The following is a 22,730-nucleotide window of genomic DNA, read 5'->3' as shown; positions in this document are numbered from 1 at the left end:
TTTAAATTACTGTAACAGATGCCTATGGATCAGGTGTCCTTAGCAGCAACGATTTTCTGCTCAGGTTTTTATCAGTAAATGACAAGCACCTTCCCTTTGAGTCCCCATTACTCCCCCTCTTTCCTGTCTTCAAGTTCAGTGGAAACCAGTTCAAGCAAGCAAAGGAATCAACTAATGTAACAGCCTTTTTAAAAGGTGAAGTTTTCCATTTCAAAGGAGCCTCTAATCAATGACAGGGCGCAAAAGGGAATGCACGCATGTTTATGCACGTATAGCGCAGACTTTAGAGAAGCTTTGGGGAACACGTTCTGCAAAATCAATATGACCTAGCTAGTTACAAATTTCATATCTTCTGCATGAAACAAATGAACTTCTTGTACAAGATGGGTCACAAGGATCATGCATATTGCACCAGATTCTACATATGAAATGTGAAAAAATTGTGTTAACATTCCCAAACACATTTCCTCTAAGAACATGCCCACAATTATTCCCCCCATAGATGAAGAACAACACTACATCAACCTGTAAATTTTATTTTCCTTGCTGTTATATACTTGTTTGACTTCCCAGTTTTAGTAGCTGTCTTCTTAATTTTACTTCTGCATGCCTCTCTGTCTCCCCTGACCATACACTGACACCCGGTTTTGTTCTGTAAGAACAGTCAAAAGGTTCAACCAAACTGTACAGCTCAGTCAGATCCACCTAACTCATCCCCCAAAGCCAGGTGAGGAACACACACTGCAGAAACACTTATTACTGAGCAGTGCCACATTTAGTGCCAAGACCCAATCATGCCAAGAAACGCACACATCTTTCGGAGATGCTTTGGTCTTCAAAGCCTCAACCTGATGCACTCCCACTGTCTTGTGACATTCTGTCCTACAAAACATAACACTTTTGTATCGGGTAATGAGGCCACTCTTCTTCACCAAGCACGTACGTTACTCTAAAACACATTTTAAGGGAAAGTAAGTCCCTGCACTAACTATGTATGAAGAATGACCTGCAAAGGAAATAAAATAAATGAGTTGAATGTGGAATTTTCTATTTAATGTTCTCATTAATCAGCATTCCTGGAGGAGGTGACATCCAACACAGAAAAATAGCAAAAATTAGGACTCTTTCCTCCTCTTTGTGAATCCTCTTCATTTCTCCTGGATGCTGTCCCAGAAATTTGTCATTCTGTGAGTTCAACTTGTTTCACTGTGAGAAAACTTCTAGTATTTATGGTATCCCCATATGGTGCTACTTGGAATATTTCTGGTAGCAAGACATTTTAGGAGGGGCATTTCATAAATAACTCCATGTTTATCACAGTTATCATGTGTCTGTTTTGCAAGCTTGTTGCTGGCACATGTTAACCACTGCATGGACAGGATGCCCGGTTTACAGCAGTTGATCATATGGCCTTGTGAGAAGGCTGTAATAATTCTTTTTTTTGTGAGGTAGGGAGGAAGGAGGCAAAAGGAAAAGGGCTTAACGTTTACAAACAGTAACGTTAAGAAAAAATATTTCTCCATTTATTTTGGTGAGCGCTTGCTAGGAAGCAATGTTTTAGAACAGTGCTGCAGCCTGAAAGGTTTTTCCTTGTAGAATTTCCGAATCTTCGAACTATTTGACCTAAATAGTTCATTTCCCTTTATATTTAAAGATATTTTTATTTCTACAACTGGCTAGAGCACTAGCTATCATGTCCATGCAAAGACATCAGAGACGAGAATTCTAAGAACAGTATCAAAACTACAGTGCTTGCAGCTACTAAAATTTCTATAGTACTTTCTATAGATCTCCATTCCAAGACAGACAACAAAAAGTTGAATTTTCTGGGACATAAATCAATCATTTACAGAAAACTGCTTTTATACTCTGGGTATTCACTGTATTTTAAAAAGACCTTGTTTCCAGTTATGTTTTGGTAAAACCTGCTATTCAATTGCTCTTTCCCCAGAGAAGGAAACCCCCAGAGCCTTTTAAAATAAGGATCGTCATTATTTTCTCTGGGAAAAGGAAAAATAAAATACCAGGAAATCTCACATTACTAATGTGCAACTTAAAATGAAGACTGAACTCGGCACCAACTATAAAAAAGACCCAAACACCTAACAAACCTCGGTCCTGTGGCATTGGTGACTGGCTCAAAGCAGGGTGGGAGCTGGATTCTGACTGGCTGCCAGGAGGCTGCGGTGGCATCTGACTGCCTGTAACACACAGAGAAGAAAGGGAAAATAGACTTGCTTTTAACATTGCAATGCACAAAACCAAGCCTTGCTGCATTTTTAAACCACTTAACATCAAAGAAAGTACCAGCTGTATAAGTTAAAAACAGAGCTCAACAGGTTCAGCTTTTTTCATTTTTTTTCTTCATTTTTTGCTTTGGAAACCCACGGAGGAAAGATGCATAAACATATTTAGCAACAGGCATGGCGGAATGTACAATTTTGTACTGAGCGAGTTCCCAACCTCACCGACATGATCCAATTTATAGCTGCAAATCTCCTGACACATATTTCTGTTAGAGAGTTTAACAAAATCCAAGTCTGCTGAACAATAGGGCTCATCCTGCCGAGCTTAAACTGGCCTCCAGCCAGGCAGACATGGCCCACTGCCAGCAATATTACCAACGAAAAATTCAGTCAATACAAAAATGACTAACAACAATAAAAAGTATTTCAATGAATCAGTGGTTTTAATGTTATTTGAATGTCCACACAGAACATGGGAATAAAGAGTAATACGTAGGTGTGCATGGTAAACGTGAAGCATGTTTGAAAGGGAGCAGACAGAAAAGGGGTATCTTATTATTCAAATAAGGCAAAGGGAAGATATTTGCTTACTGAAATATCCATCCAGAACAGACAGGCTCATTTCTATGGCCTTGTTCAAAGACACCCCCAGTTTACCCACAGCTGTCTACCCACCCAAAGAGGAAGAATGGCACACACAATGCTGCCTGTGAGGCTTAGGACACTAAATCTTCCCTTTCAATAGTGCTACGCAGTGCTCGAAGCAGGTGCTCATTGAAGTCCCTTCTCTGGGCCACAATTCAACGCCGCGTCCAGCACAGGGCCCTCGCCACCCCCATTGCACTGCTACAGCACGGCAGCGGCTTCGCACCCCATAGGAGGAAGAAGACCAAGAGCTGGGCATCTCCTGGCCTCCTGGTCGCTGCTGGTTTGAGTCGCCTCTGCTCTCGACAGCCATAGCAGCTTGAAGACCACCTCAGGTTAGGCAGCAAGTATGTATTTTAAGCACTTAGCCACTGCAGTGACGAGCACGGTATAAATAGCAGCAGACAGATTTATATCCCTCATCCTCAGAAACTGCTCAGATTGTTTTCCGTTTAAAAGAAATGGAAAGAATAAAAACACATGAAATAGATTTGTGCCTGCTGAGAATCATTTCCTCGTGCTTAGCAGCCACCCTTTTTTAATGGCTGAGGCGAGGATCCTGTGGCTATTTCTGGAGCTGGGAGCAGAGCTGAAGGAGAGCCAGCAGGGGTTGCTCTTTCTTTAGAGCTACGAAGTGCCCAAAGCTGGAAATAAAACGGAGGAAAGGGGATGTGCCTGCCCTGCCCTTCCCTGCCCTGCCGCTTCCCGGCCTCAGAGCCACCAGCTATGGCGGGCCTGTGCACTGGAGCCAAAGCAATGAGAGAACTGCAATGAACAAAAGGAAAAACCATAAAATGTAGGGTGTGACCACCACCTAACTACTCAGCTGAGGTGCCTGTGTGCTAGGAAGCATGACGGGCAACACGAGCATGAGCGGCTGTGACAACAGTCTCAGAGACGCAGACGCTGGGCTGGAGGCCCAACGATGCCACTTGGCACCCGCAGCTCCGGGATCCACGGCCTGGCCGGGAGCCCCAGGGTGTGTGACCGAACACACCGACTTGTGTTGATGCCACTCATGGGCAGGCTGTGGCAACAGTACGTGCCTGCACTGTACTGAACACCTTCTGCTTGACAGAAAGGATTCGGTGGCTTGAACTGCAAACAAGCAGTAGCGCCATGCTAACACGGCGAGCTGCCACTGCCACCGCGCATGCCCGAGGCACCGCTATCAGACAGAGTGCTTCCAGTAAATCTTCTTCTTTGTTTTTTTTGTTTGTTTGTTTTTTTTTTTTCTCCTGAAAACCATCTAAGATTTTTCAAAATACTTAATAGTAGAGGCAGAGGTACTCCTGATTGCACCCCACAGCTCCCAGTGGGACCCCCACCAGGTGGAGGCTTGGCAAACTTTAAGAGACATTAATATTGCACAGAAGATCTGTACTAGGCAACATATTTTGACTACATTTATAGCAGGTCTCTAACTTTTTACATTGATAATAAGTTCAGTTATCTGGCAGAAGCCTTATCCTGCACATGCAGATGTGCAAGCACAGACAGGGAAAGTCAAACTCTAGAACTGAGCATATACGACATGTTACAAAGAAATCATTTTCATCTGCATCCTTTGGGAATCCAACCTCAGGAGTTTTGCAAATTCACTGAAAATGTTTATAACCTCTGTAAACATAAATGCTATTTTAGTTCACTTTTTGAAGTCTGCATTCTGTTTGTTTGTTTGTTTTTTGGTATTGAAAGAAACTGGAAACCAAAGTTGTTGTTTCACACAAGAAAACAATTTCATAAATGAGACAACCAACTCTACACACATTCAAACAAGGAATAAATTTGCAACAGAAGTGGCCATTATGTTAATTATCACTGGGTACTACAAATTATCCAGGTGCTGGACACACGGAGTACTGCACAAAAAAATTTTCAGTTGGCCTGTCATTTTATCCTTAGAAGTGATCTGAAAGCTAAAAGGAAGTTAAGCACCCAAATACCTTTGAAGGCTTGAACTGAACTCTTAATTTGGGTATCTAACTGCTATTGATTGGGAGTGGATGACGGGACTTTTAAAAACCTTTGAAGATCCTGTCTGCCATGCTTTCAAAGTTCCTTTGTCAAGAAAAGAAATGACCTTAAAGATTTTTTATTTCTTTCCTTTAAATGATATTAATCCTTCTCCCTTTCAGCCAGTATAGTAGCTGGTATTCTTGGAAGCTACTTTAAATTATACATGAACAGACTTCTGTATTTTATTAGGGAAGGAAAACTTCTACAAAAGAAAACAATCTATTTTCTTTTTAAACATCATTTCTACGGCTATGTAAGAGGAAAAAAAAAAACACGATTTTTTTCACTGACAGACTACTGCCTCTTTTGACCCAGTGGTACGCAGATGGAAGTTTAAACAGGAATGCCCTTTTCCCATGTTTTGTATAGTGTTGTTATCACACTGCTGAGATACTCTACCTGCCAAAACTTCTGCAAAGTAAACACTACTGATGTTTCACAATATTTTTCTTATGCAAAATCACAGCAAATACAATAATGCATGTTAAAAGGGTAGATAATGACACACTCATTCTTTCACCTAGACTTAACAGAGGAGCAAAATGATTTTAAAATGTATATAACTATCTTAAAATCAGTTGCTAAAACTACCAAAAGCAGCAGCATACCTTATACATTGTACTTTTTTTTTTAACAAAGTAAACTCAGTTGACGAGGTGAGAGAATTTGAACGACTTAATAACATAGTTATAAGCTGGTTTTCTATTTTAAAAATTATGTTAGAAATGCTTTTAAACATTTTGCATGAGACTCTGTAAATCTTTGCTTGAAATAGAAGACTGCATTCATTGTACCTTTGGAAAAGGTGGTCTGAGAAAAGTACTAAACGGTGATTGCATTATAACGGTAGCCATGAAATTTGCAGTTAAAGTGTAAAAAGTAAATTCCTTAGAGCCAACGTAGCAAGAAAGAGCAGACCTTTGATATCCTGCTGGGGAGGGGTCCTTACGATGAATTACTGCCCAAATCAGTAACGTTTTGAAACATGCTGAGGGCTCTCTGCTCCCATCAATGTAATGACACTGGAGGATGCTTGGTAGCAGTGCTCGGTACTGCTCTGGACAATACCTCACAGAATTGCGCCTGAACAATTGAATCAAGAAAGCACTTCAGTGATAACAGGTTCCCCCTGGGAAATTACTGGTTAAAGAGGGAAGGAGGGATATCACTACAAGAATTTTAAGATGCGTAAGGAACTGGGAAATGGGGACCAGGGGGACTGATCACAGAAACAGACTGTGTTGAAAGGGGAACATCAGGCTGTAGGAAAGTCAGAAGTTAAAGATCTTGTGGGTCGTATTTGGGACAATTCTCAATCTATTTTAGGAATTAAGCACTAGGACTCTGTTAATCACATTGGTTAACTACTAAGTAGGGAAGCATAGTCAATAACACAGATGATCAAAATGCTATCTAGGAAACTGGACCACCTTTTATGCTGGAGTAACAAAAACGCAAAGATCTATACTTACGGACCAGAAAGAGGCCTTTTCTAACTGAAAAGCTATAGGATTATCAGTTATAAATGGGAAAAGGCAAGGAGGGAAAATCTGACTATATTTTTTGATAATTACAACTAACCATTTGCTGTCACCCTGAACCAAAAAACGTATATATTATTAGGATGAATTAGGAGAATTATTTCCAGTGGAGGTAAGGAAACATACGCCACTGCTGATGTGCCATTGATGAGCCCTCATGAACACAAAATTAAAAAAAGCCTAATGCTAACTGGAATGGGAACTGAGAATGGCTATGAGCATGACATGACGGGAGACTGAAGGAGGGCATATTAGTTAGCGTGGCAAAAAGTAAAGCTGCTATTTTGTGATGTCTTTTTAAAAATGTATTTGCAGCTAAATATCAGGGAGGGAAGAGAGCACCATGTTTAGGATGATCATCAAACCATTACTGGAATTTGAAACAACTTCCTTTTAGGAATAATGAGGTCCAGGAAACCTAGTGAGTATTAAGATGAAACCTGATAAAATAATGGGATTATATCACAGTCAATGTGACAGTAAAGGCTCGCAGACCGGAAGGGACACTCGGTCTCAGATCCCTACATCAGAAATGAAAGATCATAAATAGGCTTCTGTATGGGATTGTTTTAAATGGGCTTTTCAGGAAATTGGAAGTGAGGTGCAAATGACCTCAAAGGAAAGAAGTTTTTCTATGGGCAGCGTAAAGGGAGACTGATCATGTGGTTTGTGTTATCTCTTTCATCTTACAGAGCCTGTGACCTCTAAAGAAGAAAGATTATTTTCTTCCTTAATTTATGCATTGTAACCAAGCTTCCTGTTGTATCATCAGTATTTTTAAAGTGACGTACTCATCTGAACAAAAACCAAGTGTTGCCTGCGTTTCCTCAAATTAAGACGCACGAAATATTAAAGTCTTCCTTGTATCCACATCGTAACAGATACTTTAAAAGGTCAGCAGCATGAACACCTTTTCAGATTTTCAGACCATATCTTGGCTATTCACACAGCCAGGGCCCCGCTGCACCACCCGGGAGGGAAATGCAGGCACCTGTGCTCGAACCAAGCCTGCTGGCTCCGCTCAGCACCGTGCTGCAGCTAACAACCCCTTGCTAGTGACAGCAGTGCTGGCAATCCGCTGCTGCCTTCTCACTCAGCCAATTTCCACCTCTGTGACCTGGGAGCTCCATAGGAGCCTGGAGCCCTCCAGCCTTGGGGTGGTTTTGGCCGGTGGCTGCGTGGCTGCCTGAAGGTGAGACCGCAAGCGGCCGATTTGTTCCACTGCAGCAGCGCAAAGCGGCTGCAAGCGTGGAGATTGTCAACTTCAGCCAAATTTAGGGATGTTCCACATTGCAAAGTTATCGAAAATACTGTTGGGCCTGGCCCCGATTTTCCATATCGCCTCTTAAAACAAACGCATCATTCTCCAAAGACACCAGATTCACCAACATACATGAGTATCGCTCACAAGACATTTAAAATCATCAAAAGGTAAAAATATTCTCAAAGTACGTAATTCTGACTGCTAATCCTTAAAGGTTACACTACATGTTCTTTGTGTTTGTATTATATTCAACGTATCAAGGACTGGGATCTGATCAAGTTCCATACAGGTAACCATAACTCAAGGGCTAAATTACTCTAAAATCTGCATTAAAAAATATGCAACACTGAGTTACGGTGTCGCACAGAACCTTAACTCTGACTTTTCTTCACACACATGCAACAGCATAAACATCTTTATTTCATGACCAGGAGCTACTTGTTTGACATGATATAACATTCAATTCTAAAACAAAGATGACACTGACAGGACGAGGTAGCTATTCAGTATCTTGTTTCATCCTCATTATTCAGCGTGTGGTCCCAAGGTATTACTTATGGAACACCATCCAAATGTCACCCTCGCTACAGAATAATTCATTGTATTATAGGCCATTTTCTTGTTAAAAAAAAAAAAGGGGGGAGGGGAGAGAATTATGTGGCTGAAGCTGGTATCTGCCAAATTGGCCGTCCATGTTTTATTCCCAGGTTGTATAACCCCTGAGTAAGGTATGAAGACTATTAAGAAATACTCAGGAGTATAAAGTGAAATAATTGCTAGCACCACCTAAACTGACAATGGGCTGAGTGTCAAGTTGCAGGAAAGCAAATATTGCCCCGCAGGCAAAAGCTTTCTTTGCTTGGGAAGGAAAGGGAGCAGCACAGCCGCGGCAGGAGGCCCTGTTTCATCTACACCCCATCCAGCAGCCACCTCGGCGTTTGGACTGAAGTGAAGCACCGCAGCAGCATCACCGATTTTTTTATTTATTTTTTTCCTGAGATTTTGGCAAGAAGCCCGAAGTCAGCTGTCAATAGAAATTTTCGAAAGGCTGCGACTCATCCAAATACGAATGGATTTTCAGCAGGCCACAGAGAGCACCTGTCTGCTTGACAACTATTATTCCTCTCCAGCAAATTTCGAAATCCTGCTGCAAACCAGGAAGGCACTAGAGCCCCTCAAAATTAAGGGCACGTCATTTATTTATTTATATAAGCGAAGGCGTAAGTCAGCCTAAACCTAGGGATCACTGCTTCCCTATCCTCAATAACACCCCTTCTAGCCCTGTAATTTCGCTTTACAGTTATGAGAAGTTTCATTTCGGGGGATCAAATTCTTTCGACTCCCACCTCTGCCTAACTCCGCGCTCATTTAATGCATTATTTCCATGAAGCTCGGGAGAGTTCACAGCACACGCTATTTCTGCTGGAGGCCAATCCAGACTCGCGCAGCCCAGGATAGCAACCAGTTAAATCTTCTCTAATCCCTGCATTCAGAAATGGTGGCTCACGGAGGCTGGCACGCAGGAGCTGAATAGAAGCGGCAAGCTCGTATTTCTCTCACCAGGCCAAATTAATAAAAACAAAACCTGATTTCTCCTCCTCATTTTCCTATTCTTCCTCCTCCCCAATATTTTTCCTCTTTCAAACGCTTTTTTTTTTGTTTGAGAAGCTTAATGTTTGGCTGCCTTCTGAAGAAACGGGCACAGTGACAGATGAAAGACTGTATTCAGCGTATAATTCAGAATAGGAAAAAATCGACCGCTGTGCATTTAAGATTCTAACAACCTTGCAATTTTGTATAGCCGTTTTCCCCAACCCGTTCTTTTGAAGAAATCTGCTTTTATTCTGTTAATAACTAACCACAGTTGCAGCAGCATGGATCCGATTAGCGGTTCTTACGGTACAAAGGAGAAGGGGGGGAGGGCTGTGAACAGGGTTGCCAATTTGTCCACCTGGGTCCCCAGGAGAAAGATTAGATGAGGCGCTTGCTCCTTTTTTCCCCACTCGCTCACTGCTCCGCACTAGACAGACCTCTTCAAAGCTCAGCCACTGACTTCATTTTTTTTTTTCTTTTCTAAAGTCTCATTTAACCGCCCCGCCACATGTTTTGCACTCTGTGCCACCGCGTCCCTCCAAAGCAACGGTGCAAATTGGGATGAGAGGGGGCTGGAGAGGCTGCGGCAGCAGCTCGCCCAGCCAGCGCATTCTCTCACACCTCCACATTGCCTTTGAATTGCCTTTAGATTTTCTAAGCTGTATTTTCTGAAATCGGTGTAAAACAGCGAGAGAAGCGTCTGTGTTCTTTAGTGACTGATCCAAGCCCTGGAACCGCACCGTATTTCTTACGCTGTCCCTTTAAGCCTTTCATAAAAATGATAGCTTTGCTCGCGTTTAGACTGAAAGGCTGCATGGATTTAGTCATTCGTAATTACTTGGGACGTGACATTACATGTTTGTTAATGCAGAAAGCATATGCTTCAGCTAGAGGAAAAACATTCTCAACTTCTTTATAAAATGTCAGTTAACCAGAATATAAAACTGCTATTGATGCAAGTGCTAAATAACTAAAAGCTCTTAACAAAGGAGAGGGCAGTATTTCCTCATTATATTTTGCTCATTTCTTCCTCCCAGAATCGAAACCTACCCTGTCGCACACCTGAAACTTAAAGCACAAGAATTCCATTTAGGAAGTAAATCCAAGTTCCAAAAGAAAGAATTTTTCATTATCCATGCCCATTCTCTAGGCTTCATTTATTACTACAAGGAAAGTTTTTCTCTAAACTGTTCCTCGTTGTGTCTACCAGTTTTAAGAGCCTGAGAAGCACAAGAAACTTCCAGTATCTGCCACCTAACAGAAACCTTCAGCCCTGATTTTATTATTGCCAAATTTTAACAAAACCATGTATCAGCTTTCATTTATAATATTTCCGGTGTAAAATCATCCAAGATGCCAAAGAAATGGTAAACATGAAATAAAATCGCATTTTTTAATCCGTATTTCTTTTTTCTTTGATCCGTCTCCATGCAGGAATTGTTCCGAATCAATATTAATCATCAGGTGGCGTTAGCTCTGGTGGAGTTTCACTCCTCCCTGCTTCTGAGCCTCTCAAGTTTGGGCAGGTAGGTGGAAAGTGGAGCAGAGCTGATATGTGGCAACGAACTATTTTGCCTGTCCTGCCTGCTACTTCTTGCACTACTCCATCGCCTGTGATTAATAGGCATTTAAGTAGTAAAATGCATGCGCTCTCATTAATCCTATCCTCAAAAGGAACAAACCCTTCTTAGACGATCTGTAGTTTCTCTTATTGCATTAAAATGCACATTGCACAGCCGGCGCAGTTCTCAGGGAAGAGGGGGAAATGGCGAGTTGCATGCAAAAAGGCTGAAAGCACCTGGAGGCAACCCAGCCTCCAACAAACACTTGGTGGGTCTGATCTTCCTGAAGACAAGATCTATCATGCCATATTTCATCTTGCCCAACAGTGATAAGCTCCTCAGCCTGGTGCAGAAGCAGAGCGGTTCCCCACGCGTTTTTCATCAGCTGGGAACTTTCCTCCGGGTCGCTCCCTCCGCAAGGTCGCGCGGGCGGCACGCAGCCGCTCGCCCCGCCTGCCGCCCGCCGACACCGCTCCCGTGTCACTTGCTGTTTGGAAGGGGGAGGATCAACATTAGCAACCCCTGGTTATATCATTTATAAACATGCAGATGTGGATTATTAAAGATTAATGCATTTTGGGATTGGTGTCGGCATTCCGTTTGTCTCATGCCGAAACCAATTCTGTTCTTCATTAGTCAACGACAACCCGCATCACCCTGTTGTGGAAGAAAAATCAAAGGTGCAAGCGTGAATTGAGAATAAGTGATGAAACTGATTACTAAGAAACTTAACGGCTGTAATCAATCAACACATCACAATAATTTGAGTCCACTGTTATCTGGGGATGGGGAGCAAACAGCAAAGCTCGCTGTCAGAGCCAGTTGCTCTCTCCTGTTTACTTTCTGAAAACCCACTTGGCAATTCCAACTCCGTACCTACCTACGGAGCAAACCTGCCGAAGAGCCGTCCGAAGCCTTCAACAGTTCAACCTGCATAAGCTCGGTCCCTCAGGAGGAGAGAGAATACCTTGCTTTTCATTATTTTGTTTTAAAAATGTTATCTGGAGGTAGTAGAAATGTTCTCTGTTTGAGGCTAAATGCCTGTTTTCTAGCTGAGCTAGAATTAATTCGAGCCACCTTTGCAATTATTCAGGTTCCTTCTTCCAAGGAGGGATGTAACACGTACCTGTCTAGTCAGTTCTGACACTAACCATGAAGTACGAAGGACGCTTTGAATATCTCTAATGGCAGTGATACACAGTCCACATTAACCCTGAAAAACTAACAGCCCACCCCATCACAGAAACAAGCCACTTACTACTTTCATGCTGCATTTTATCTGGGTATAACAGCCATCTTTCAACATCAACGAAAAACTTCCAGCGGGAACATGAGAGACTTCCCATTCACCGATCAATCACTGCTTAATATTGCAAAGGAGGAGGGAGTGAAAGACAACCTTTTAATTAATGATAATACACAAATTAATGCTCTATTTGCAACACAGAAAAAGAAGCAAAGAGGATCTGTGTTTGTGTAGGCAAATAAGAATGACAGGAAAAAAAATCAAACTTTCAAAAACAAATATACTCTATCTTAAATTTCTGGAAAAAAACCACAAGTGGGCTTCACAAAAAAAGAAATAAATGAACGGGTCAATGATTAAATGTAAACAGTAATAGTTCAATGACAGCCTTAGAGTATATAAACATATCTGTCAAATCTTGGCGGCTCTGGTAAGTCTATTTGAATTTTGCCATGTGAACCAGAGCACATGCATAATTATGCAAAGATTTTAATTGGATTTCGACAGTCGCCTTACTCCAGGTGGATTTGTACCAGCGCAGGGCTAGCGGTGAGTCACGGAGCTTCAAGAAGCGGCCTGCTGCACGCACGCTGCCAGGGCACGCTCATCAGCTGCTGCCCCAGACGTTTTGCAATGGCCAGGATGGCGAAAACAGGCCTGGCAGGAGTCCGGGGAGACAAATAATGAACGGGACAAAGCACGGCCAGGGGGAGGTGTGTGGATTTGTCTGTCTGGGGCAGGTTGACATGAAGGGTTTGTAGGGTGCTGGTTTACGTGAAGGGCTTGTAGGGTGCTGGATGAGCCTCTGTGCTGTGCTCGGTGGCCCCTGCAGGATGGCCAGCTGATGGGGCAGAAGCAGTCATCACCACTGTCTCATCTCACACTGCAATTAAAAAGCCAAAACTGCACTGCCTGGCTGTGAAATATAAATGGTGACAAACCAGATATTAAGCAAGTGAAAACACTACAAGCCGAAAAATAAAAACTGCCACTGAAAACCACCACCCAGGGCATGCTGGGTTTGGTGATATTTTTGGTTTGTTTCTTGTTTTTTTCTATCCGAAGCTTAACTCAGTGATGATGAAAAACAGCAGGTTGATGGCTCTGGAATATGAAACCCTCTATTGTAAGGAAAATACAACAGGAGGAACTTGAACAGCGTGTCTCTGTCTCATTTCATTTCCTGCACCTGTTCTGGGAAGACCACCTCTGCAGAGAAGGACACCTCCCTGATCTCTCCGACCAGCTTGCAAGGAAGAGAGCAGCTTTGCCAGTGCCTTCTGTAGCATGGGCTCTCCTCAGGAAAACAGACTGAGACTATTTGCTTATTTCATGATGCCCTGAGCCAACAGGTTGTTAATCAGTCGTGACCCAGGCTGAATTCTAATAGGTAACACAGGTTAGATGCTCCGTATCCTAGAATCAATGCCTCCAGACAGAGTGCTTAAAGCTTACCTGTTTTTCCTCTTAAAATAAAGAAAAACTCTATGTATTGTTCAAACCCTTCAAAAGAAAGGGTTTTAAATGATTGTTATGTGAAACATTCATGTATTTCATTCGTAAGCATTCTAGATTTGCAAAACTGCTGAATAGATGTTTTGTGCACTAGTAGTGATTAAGAACATAGCTACGTCAATGGCATTTTGTGTCTTGTGTTTTTTTCTGGTCTCGATGCCAATGAACAGCATGCATCCTCCTTGCAACAAGCTGTTGCAAGGTTTTTGCCTCCGGAGAAGCCAAGGGGGAAATATTGATAGATGTATTAAAATAATCTTTCTAGACAGGGGGACCACGGCCATTTTAAAAGGATATAACCCTCATTCTTGTTTTGTAACTCTGTTAAGGTATCTGTAATGCTTCAACAAACAATACAGCATTGCAAATTCACTTTCATATGGTAGTCTTCTCTCCCTCAATGTTTGAGAAGGGTCCATGCTGTATAATGTACCCGTAGCTGTGGTCAATGAAGCAAGCATGTGGAACAGCTCCATGCCAAGCAAAAGATTTTTCCAAATTCTTGTTTAAAGCAAGATCAGTCTAATCAGCTTGTCTTGCTGCAGCCATTTCTGGAAACACGACCATTATAAGGCTTCTCCTTTGATACAGCATGAAATAAAGCATTGTTCCTATTCCGATTTTTGCTTTAAAATGTCCTTTAAGACTTTAAGACAGATGAACCATTACTCATTTTTTATTCTCTCTCTCACTACTTACTTCATTAGCCTATCCAGCACACATTGATTAACATGCACACTGAGGCAAGAAGTCCTGGTACAGCCCTCTCAGGGCACCCCATTCCCCTTTTGCTCCTTTTTTTTTTGCCTGGAGTGCTATCGTAATTCTGTCCACGATAGGAAGGGAAGACCCCCTGGTCTGAAGAGAGCGGAGCTGGTCGCTGAACGGCACACATCCACTGCCTCATGTAAGAACCTGCGGGACTGTTAATCAGAGGAGGGTGCTCACCACTGGTCAGCATAAATCAAGGTGACTGACAGTACCATTCCTAAGTGAGAGAATCCACACGTGGATTTCTTCCCGAAAACTGTAACTCCAGCTGTATTCAGGCTCCTTTGTGTAAGGAGACATCGATATAATTGTAATAGTAAGAACTACAGTGCAGTTGACTCTTAACAGAGTGAAAACAACCTTGTTTGTTCAGAAAGTAAATGTAATAAAAGCGAAAGTCAAAATACGGATCTATGTGAAAATACTTTTATATATTTCTAAAGACAGCATTTGTTATTTATTATTAGTATAGCATATTCTTATTTTCTGTACAAATAAAAACTGCTGCAGAGGTTTAAAAATAATATAATCTCTTAACTCATACAAGATCTGCTCATCCATCATGGGTTAAGGGATCCCTGGCCTATCAGCAATCTTCCACACAACTCTCAATATTAAAAATTTTTGCTGCTTGCACCACAAGGGAGAAAGAGCTGACAAAAGCCTTTGGCCGGTGAGATCAAAACTGGGGATGCTTGAGGGGGAGAAAGTGTAGTTTAGCTTATTTACATTTTTGCTTTGTTAGTAAACCGGAATGGTTGGAGCAGGAGGCATAAAAAAAAATAAAAAAAAATAAAAAGTGAAATTAACATCTACTAAATCTTCTGGCAACAGCAGTGCATTTTGATGATGTGCTGTGTCAGCTTCCACTAATGGTTTAGGGTTGAATCAGGCACAGTTCAAGACCTAAAGCAGTGCAGGGCATCGCATCTCATTTTTTGGAAGAACATGTACCCTAATTACAAAGATGGCTACAAAATAAAGAGACCGGGAATCCTGGCAAAGCAGAATAATGATCCACTTAATAGGAAATCAGAAGGCCATTTTACATCTTTAAAAATCATAAAAGAGTAAGATTTCAGTTCTGTAACAAAAATGTGTCTGAAAGAGAATTTTGAGAGAAAATGGTTAACAATCCTCTTTCAAAATTAAACACGGCAAAGTTGCTTTTTCTGCTCTTAGGGGTTAATCTCCCCGATCTATTCCAGTAACGTGCATGGAAACAAAGGCTGTATATGTGTGCCACTTACCACACGAAATATCTGTCCAGTATTTCAAAGAGTACAGGAAGGAAATGCCCACTGAGCTAGGGATGTGCCAAAGCCGGTGTTGCCTGTGCCAGTCCATTCCCATGAAATTCACAATGTGTGATAGAAAGCAATACGGGAAGGCAGATTTGCAGTGGGGTGGGGAAGCGGCTTAAACAGGCAGTGGAACCGAATCAGCCATTTGGGAGGTTTATTAAGGGGCTGCCTGTTTGTCTGCCCTTTTGATGTTAAATTAGTCGTCAATTTTGTTGCAGTGAAGGAGGCATCGGGAAAAGGATGCTTCTCTTCCAGCAAACCCTGGGAAAGCAACACCTTTATTTTAACGGCCTTCCCACCAAGAACCCCCTGCAACATTTTGGCTTTCCCCAGCCATAGCTATCAGCAACACAACAGCTGCTCATTTTACAATGACTTGCTGGAGAGAGAATGATTGAAAGAGCCAATCTATGTCACATGGAGAAGCTGTGGCACAACATCGCAGGAGGTAATAGGAGAGGAATGAGGTCAGAACAAACAAGGGTAGGGTGAGAAGGGAGAGGAAAATAGCAGCGAACAAAATTATTAAAGGAGAGATGCTAGACTACACACAATGTATGTTTAAAAACAGCTACAACCTGAGCACTGCGAACAGCCCCAGAAATGCAAACAAGCTCTGTATTACTTTCTTTTCAGTGTTTCGTGAATACGGCAGAGGAGAAAAGCCACAAAACCCTAGTAACGAAGCACAATGGTGGGAATGCAGTCAGGTGAATGGGGAGAACGATGAGCACGGCGTCGTTCACATGGCTTGGAAACCTGAGCACCCAGCAGCGTCCCACTAGTCACAGGGTTTTAAATAGCAGTTTTACTCATTTCATTTTGTAGCTCGAGAGAAGCAACAGCAGCAGCAGAGCTGGTTTTCTTCAGAAGACAGCGATGCATTAGCCCTCACCTGAGAGCTCACCTTTATCAAAACAGCTATAGAGAGCGGGAATTCGCCCAAGCCGGGGAACCAGTGGCAGGCGATTTTGATTTAGTGCCATTCATAAAAATGCTTCCTGAGTAAGAGGTGCTTTGTGTTACCGTAACAGACTAGAAAATTGGCATTCAAAATGGTGACACGGTTTGTATGAAGAGCTAATACTTTTCATTAGGCCAGTCACAAAAACAAGCTTTTGGGCTCAGCTGAAGCGAAGTGACTCTAACCCTGACCTTTCAGCCCAAAGCCCTTCTATTTTTACCCCAAAGGAATTAACTGGTTTGATAAAAGTTATTACTTTTCCCTGCAAACTGTCCTGCTCACATCCTTATCTGTCATGGTTACAATAAAGCTATTTTCAACTTCACAACACTCTTCCTGTATTCAGCAGCCAGGCTGCTAAAATATCAATCAATTTATTTGCCTGAATCTGACCAAAGATATTCAAAATTTAATCAAGCTGAGAATTTTCCAAGAAATCAGAACATCAGTCCGCAAACAGAAGTCAAGACTTCCTGTAAAGCCAGCAAATCTGGGTCCTGACTGTAAAGTGCAAGGATTAGCTCAGGCTGTGGGAACTGTTACCTTTCCTCCTAGGTGGACTATTTGACTTCACTCAACAACAGGGACGGGCTTTGATGCCGCACAGTGGGAGATGCGCCGCGAATACAGGGTAACCACCCTTCCTGTAATGCACAGGGCTCCTGTCCCATCGCTCTTCCTGCCCCACCTGAGCACATCCTGACAGCCCGAGGGGCTGGAGGGGAAAGAAATGACTGCAGGGCATGTGTGCAGCACCAGGGCTTGACACACGCATTTAATATGCAACCTTCATGTGTGCGCTGAGCTTACTCCCCTTTGCTTATCTAGTTTGACCTCTGTTTATAGTTAGGCACGTACATTTCACTCGCTTACCTTCGTATTGGATACCAAAACACACACTGCTCACTACATCTTAACCTGCATCTGGTTTACAGCACATCTAATGAAAAGACATTACTATTTTGTTTTTAACTGAGCTTCGATGCTGATTTTTTTTTTTTGTCAGCTACTGATACCACCCCAGGGTAATGCTAGCACTGTTCTATTCTTAGCATTCAAAATGTCAGAAAACAATTAAAAATTGAGCATCAGAAAGGGAACAAACTCATCTGAAATACCAAACATGCCATTTTTTTCTTCTGGGTACCTTAAAACATTCTCACAAATTTCTGAATGTACATTAATGATCTTGTGTCAACCCTATGTGGCAAAAGCGAGCAAGTGGCAAACATGCCACCATCGTTTACATTACTTTGAGTGGAGCTGAATTCCTAGTAACATGTTGACCTTTGCAAATATAACTTAATATCTCAAGAAATATTACACTCAAATTTTACCCCAAATAACATTTTCTCAACACAGGGTTGGAAAACCTCTGCCTCGTACTAAGGGGTCTGAAACCACCATACAATTCCAAGAGCCGAAGACAATAAAAATACACAGTAAAAATAAAAATGGGACCCTGCAAGTAACAGAGGAATGTGACGGATGACAAATGAACCAAACACAAAAATTAGGATCAATTATTTGGACTGGCCCATGAATAAGACATTTAACAAATACAGATGTGGAGTCACGTTCTGAATTTTGAGAGCTCTGAGGGCTTGGTAGTGGAAATTATCCCTGCTTTATATATGCTTTTTTTTTTCAGAAAAAGACCTTGAAAATGCAGGATTTTCCTAAACTAATGAATTATCAATCTAAAAGTATTTTTAAAAACATATGTATATAACTATAAACCTTTGTATTGATTTTATTTGTTGGAACAAGCTTACCTGGAATACTTGCTGGAGAAATGGGACCAGACCTCGACTGGTTGCTTCCAACAGGAGAGCCTACAGGGGAAGGCGATGGGCCCCCGGGGATGCCAGAGAGATGTGGAGAAGCATGAGGGGAGAATGGAGACTGTGCAGGGTTGCTCTGCTCCCCTTGGCTGCTTGTAGAGCCTGATGCGCTAACAGCTGAGCTCAGCGTTGCTTCAGTTCCAGTCGGCAAGTCATCAATGGATCCAGACAAATCCTGAGGAAAAAGGAGAAAGAACCTAAGTAAGAACTAATACACGAGCCACAGGACATGAGAACTGGCACGGAGATGAGGTCCATTTGTTTACTTATTACAGCAGATAACTAAGAGGTTTTCTTTAATGCTGGTTCATGTAGTTAAATGATGGCAGAAAATGAGGATAGTATGTACGATTCTTGGCTTAATCGCTAATTCTTTTGAGAAAAAGAACAAGCAAGGGTAACAAATGAATTGGAACCAAATTCACTCAACATTGAATTTAACCTTTTCCATCTGGATTAAGCTTTCAAAATTAATCCCACAAATTCTGCCTGAGCATACTAAAGCTAATGAAAACGATACATCAGTTTCACTCTCACACAGTATTTCATTTTGGGGTTTGCTCCCGTTAGAATCACAGCTTATTCACTTCACTCTTCAAACCACCACCCGAACGACAGAATAAAGGTATAAAATGTGCAGCCCTCATAATACTCATGTTCAGCTCCTTCAGCTTGCAGAAGAGAGACAAAAACAAGGTCCAACCCTGTGCAGCAATACAGGACCCACTGGCTACCTAGAAGTAAGGAAGGCTGCTTCTTGACTTCCCGCAAACACCAGTTTGACTAGCATCCAAGTTCACAGTTTCTCTACAATTTCATTTGAGTGCACTGCGAAACAGCTGCTTCATTTCAGTTCATAACTGTTGCATTTTCAATGTTTTCAATGAGAAATTTCCTCCAGTGGTCAAAGCACATCTCAATTCTAACTACAACTTGCTGGGCATATTCCCTAAAGCTATAGTTAACACTGTTCTTTGGATCTGTGGGAGTAATCTGCTTTTAAATCATTGTAAAATCAGATAAGAGGAAACAAGAATGTTGTGACAAAGCAAGAATGTGCACCTTAACTCTCAGGAAAAATGTTAACTCCTGAGCATGACAAAAAGATCTCAAGCAAACAGAAAAGTGTAAAGATAGCCGTGCCTCCATCAACTGTTGGTAAGACACAAGTTAGGGAGCACACTGCTATTTCTATTAGTGCATTAGGGCAGGTATTTCATGTGTAAAACAAATCATGAACTGACCTTTGGGGCTTCAAGTAATTGGGATGACACACAGCGTGTTGCTTTTGTTGATAGTTATTTCATTTGTCTGACTCATGCAAGTTGTTCCACTGGAGACAACGGGACCAGAGACTTGAGGAGTGCAAAGACAGCTGGGCTTTGCTTGGGCAAGGAGCTCAAGAAGCAAGGACTTAGTGCTACCTCATCTTTATAACAAAAATAAAGTTATTTTTAGAAGTTATGCAACCTGGACAAAATTCAAAGTGGTGTATTCAGAGTAAGAGTGCTGCCTGATCCCCATTACAAGGGGCTCCCAGTTAGTCTCCCCTAACAGACACTCAGTCTTCCAAGGCATGGACATAGTAGGATTAGCAGTTTAAACACCAGGAACATTCATAAAAACCCACCTAGAATGCTATGTGCTACTCCTCCTTTGCGTAAAGGCGTACTTAAATACAACTGACCCAACTTAGCTCTCTCCAGGACACCTCACAGACCGTATTTCCAAACGTGAATTAGACACAAGACTTCAGGTACAGCTCTCACCACAGCTTCATTTTGCTTTTTCCGACAAGCACAAAACTGTATTTATATTTCATTAGGCATATGAAAAACAAAGATCGAAGTTTTCAAACTTAATTTACGTGTGAACTCTGCATTCACTTGAGAATAGAGTTCCAAGTCCCTACAAACGGAAATTTAATTGTGATGCTGGCAATAAACTATTTTCATTGTTTCTTTTCTGAAACTATTAACTTTAGGAAATGTAAACACCACCGTTTGATGCTGCATACAGTAACGCCAGAGATTTTCACAGTAGAAGGTACCTGACAAACAGGTAAGCAATTACTGCTTTCCCATACATCACACGGCATTCCTTTAAATGGAATCAAATCGCTGCTGTCGTAACGTGTAACAAACGCTGCAGGAAGTGCTGATAAAACAAATGCTGCTGAAAAGCATGTAATAAAACCCCGAAAGCCGAATGCCGCGGAAGAGAGCCTATTTAAAACGAACACAAATTCTGCGTAAAAAACTAGATGGGCACCCAACTGATAAAAGATACTGAAAACACTTGGATTTATGTTTAGAATAACAAAGTTTTAAAATGGTGTTTGGATTAAAGCGTTCACTTGCTGCAGTAAGCCACAAAGTACTTGAAAAACCAGCAAACCAAAATAAGGGAAACCCATGAAGTAATAGTGTCCATGAGGAAATTATCTGTTCAGAGACTGGAGGTAAAACTTGCCCGTTCACCCCAGCATCTCCCTGGCTTGCCGAGTGTGGATGTGGGAGAACGTGGGGCCAGGAGCGAGGTTCATTTCTCCATCAGGCCGCATTATGGCTCCTCGTTCCGCTAATCTCCCGTGGGGGTGGCGTGACTGACAAGTCCCAGGCATTTCCTCAAGTGCATGCCTTCAAGGGATTTCCTCACGAACCTGATGCAACTCATTCATAAAAGCAGAGAAGAAGGGAAGAGGAAAGCTTACATGATGCCAGCCAACTTAAAGTGCCACACTACGCCACCCTGCCCCCAGAAATGGCGAGCGCAGCTGCCAGGCAGGCCCCAGTCACGGCGCGCCTCACGGCAGCACGAGCAGCAGGATTTCCTTTCGAGGCCAGGAAACACACAGGGACACGTCCAATTCATCGAACTCATCTGCCGAGGGTGTTATCATGGCAACGGGATGAACCAGATCAATCGCGAACGCTGATAATAAGGCTGCTCCTAGGCCGGCACGAAGGGCTCTTGTCTATAGGGATGCCTGCGCAGCGCTCCACAACCTCTACGTTGTGTTACAGGGGGCTAAAACGAGAACCATCTGCCACTCTGCTCAGGGTAGTTTGTGAACCATTACTGTGTGTTTTTTCCTAACCTGTGCTTCATGGCCTTACCTAGTCTTTTAAGGCAGAAAGCATGAGTAGGTGAGCAACCGGGAAACTTTCAGCATACAAAGGCTTTAGAAACACCTCCGTTATCCACAAAAGCTAATTGGGAAATTAAAGAGCAGAAGAAGAAAGACTTTATGTGAAGCACCTGGACCGAAAGAGCACAAGTTGGCTTTCTGTTCTCCTATTATCAGTATCTTAATGCCCGCTTTTCCCTCAGCGTAGCGGAACAGTAATGAAGTCGTGCCACTTCCACATCCCAAACATTTATTTGTAGAGAAGATATTGTACACATACACATCATATATGTAAATTATATGGATTTACTTGCATTTACTTAGCATATCCATATGTAAAGCTATTAAAAAGCTTGCTAATAAGAGAAATTCACAGTGGTTTAAGCATACAGCCTAGTTAACAAAGAAGCTCTGTAACTAATACTCCTCTAGAGGACAATTTAGTCAGCAGGGCACCAACTCTATTCTTCTTTTATAAGTACTATCAGATCTATGATGCCTGTAAAGAACAGAGAGACCTTACTTACTGCATCTCATTCAAACCAAGGCACCTTCAAGCTACAGTGCTTCCATTTATCTTGTTGGAAAGTTGGCAGGTTAGGTAATTGCAGGGATTCTTTTTAAGGGGCTGAAGTCCCCGTACCCTAAGGCATGTCTTAAATTTTGCCTCTTTTCAGAGGTTTTATCTGGAAAGCACTCATTTCTTTGAGTAAAACGTAGCAAGTCTAGAATTACCAGAAATCTCTTGTTATACAGACCTGGTTCTTGAATAATTTTACTGCTCTTGCCTATGGTATTGGTATGGCTGTATTTTCAAATGTGATATCAAATCTAAGGAAAAAGAGAGGACATTTTTTTTCTCCATCACATATCCATATCAAAATTCTGTATTCTCTGTCAGCTTTACATTCTGTATTATTCAGGACACCCCAAACAGCTTTCCAAGTTCATTTCGAGATTACACCTTGATTATAAACTGAAATGTCCCTATGCAGGAGTTCTCTCTTTTAGTTAAGTGTTTTATCTCTATCTTCACTTCTAGCCTCACCTTCCACCCATGCACAACCTTTATCCTTGTCCCTGTGA

At 42.1% G+C, this 22,730-nt stretch overlaps 1 protein-coding gene across 6 annotated transcripts in view; it reads right to left on the bottom strand.

Annotated features, from left to right (window-relative positions):
- Positions 1-22,730, bottom strand: part of ARID1B (AT-rich interaction domain 1B) — a 326,453-nt gene that overhangs the window by 81,648 nt on the left and 222,075 nt on the right. For all 6 annotated transcript variants that reach the window (XM_080585917.1, XM_080585915.1, XM_080585913.1 and 3 more), the window contains 2 exons: positions 18,446-18,689; positions 2,112-2,201 (listed from right to left, as the gene is read on the bottom strand). In XM_080585917.1, coding sequence (XP_080442043.1) covers positions 2,112-2,201; positions 18,446-18,689 — 334 coding nt within the window. The remainder of the gene's footprint in view (positions 1-2,111; positions 2,202-18,445; positions 18,690-22,730) is intronic.

This window comes from Anser brachyrhynchus (assembly GCF_964034855.1).
Source record: "Anser brachyrhynchus genome assembly, chromosome: 3".
Taxonomy (NCBI): domain Eukaryota; kingdom Metazoa; phylum Chordata; class Aves; order Anseriformes; family Anatidae; genus Anser; species Anser brachyrhynchus.
The sequence above is the reverse complement of the archived record's forward strand: the minus strand, read 5'-3'. Positions and strand labels throughout refer to the sequence as shown.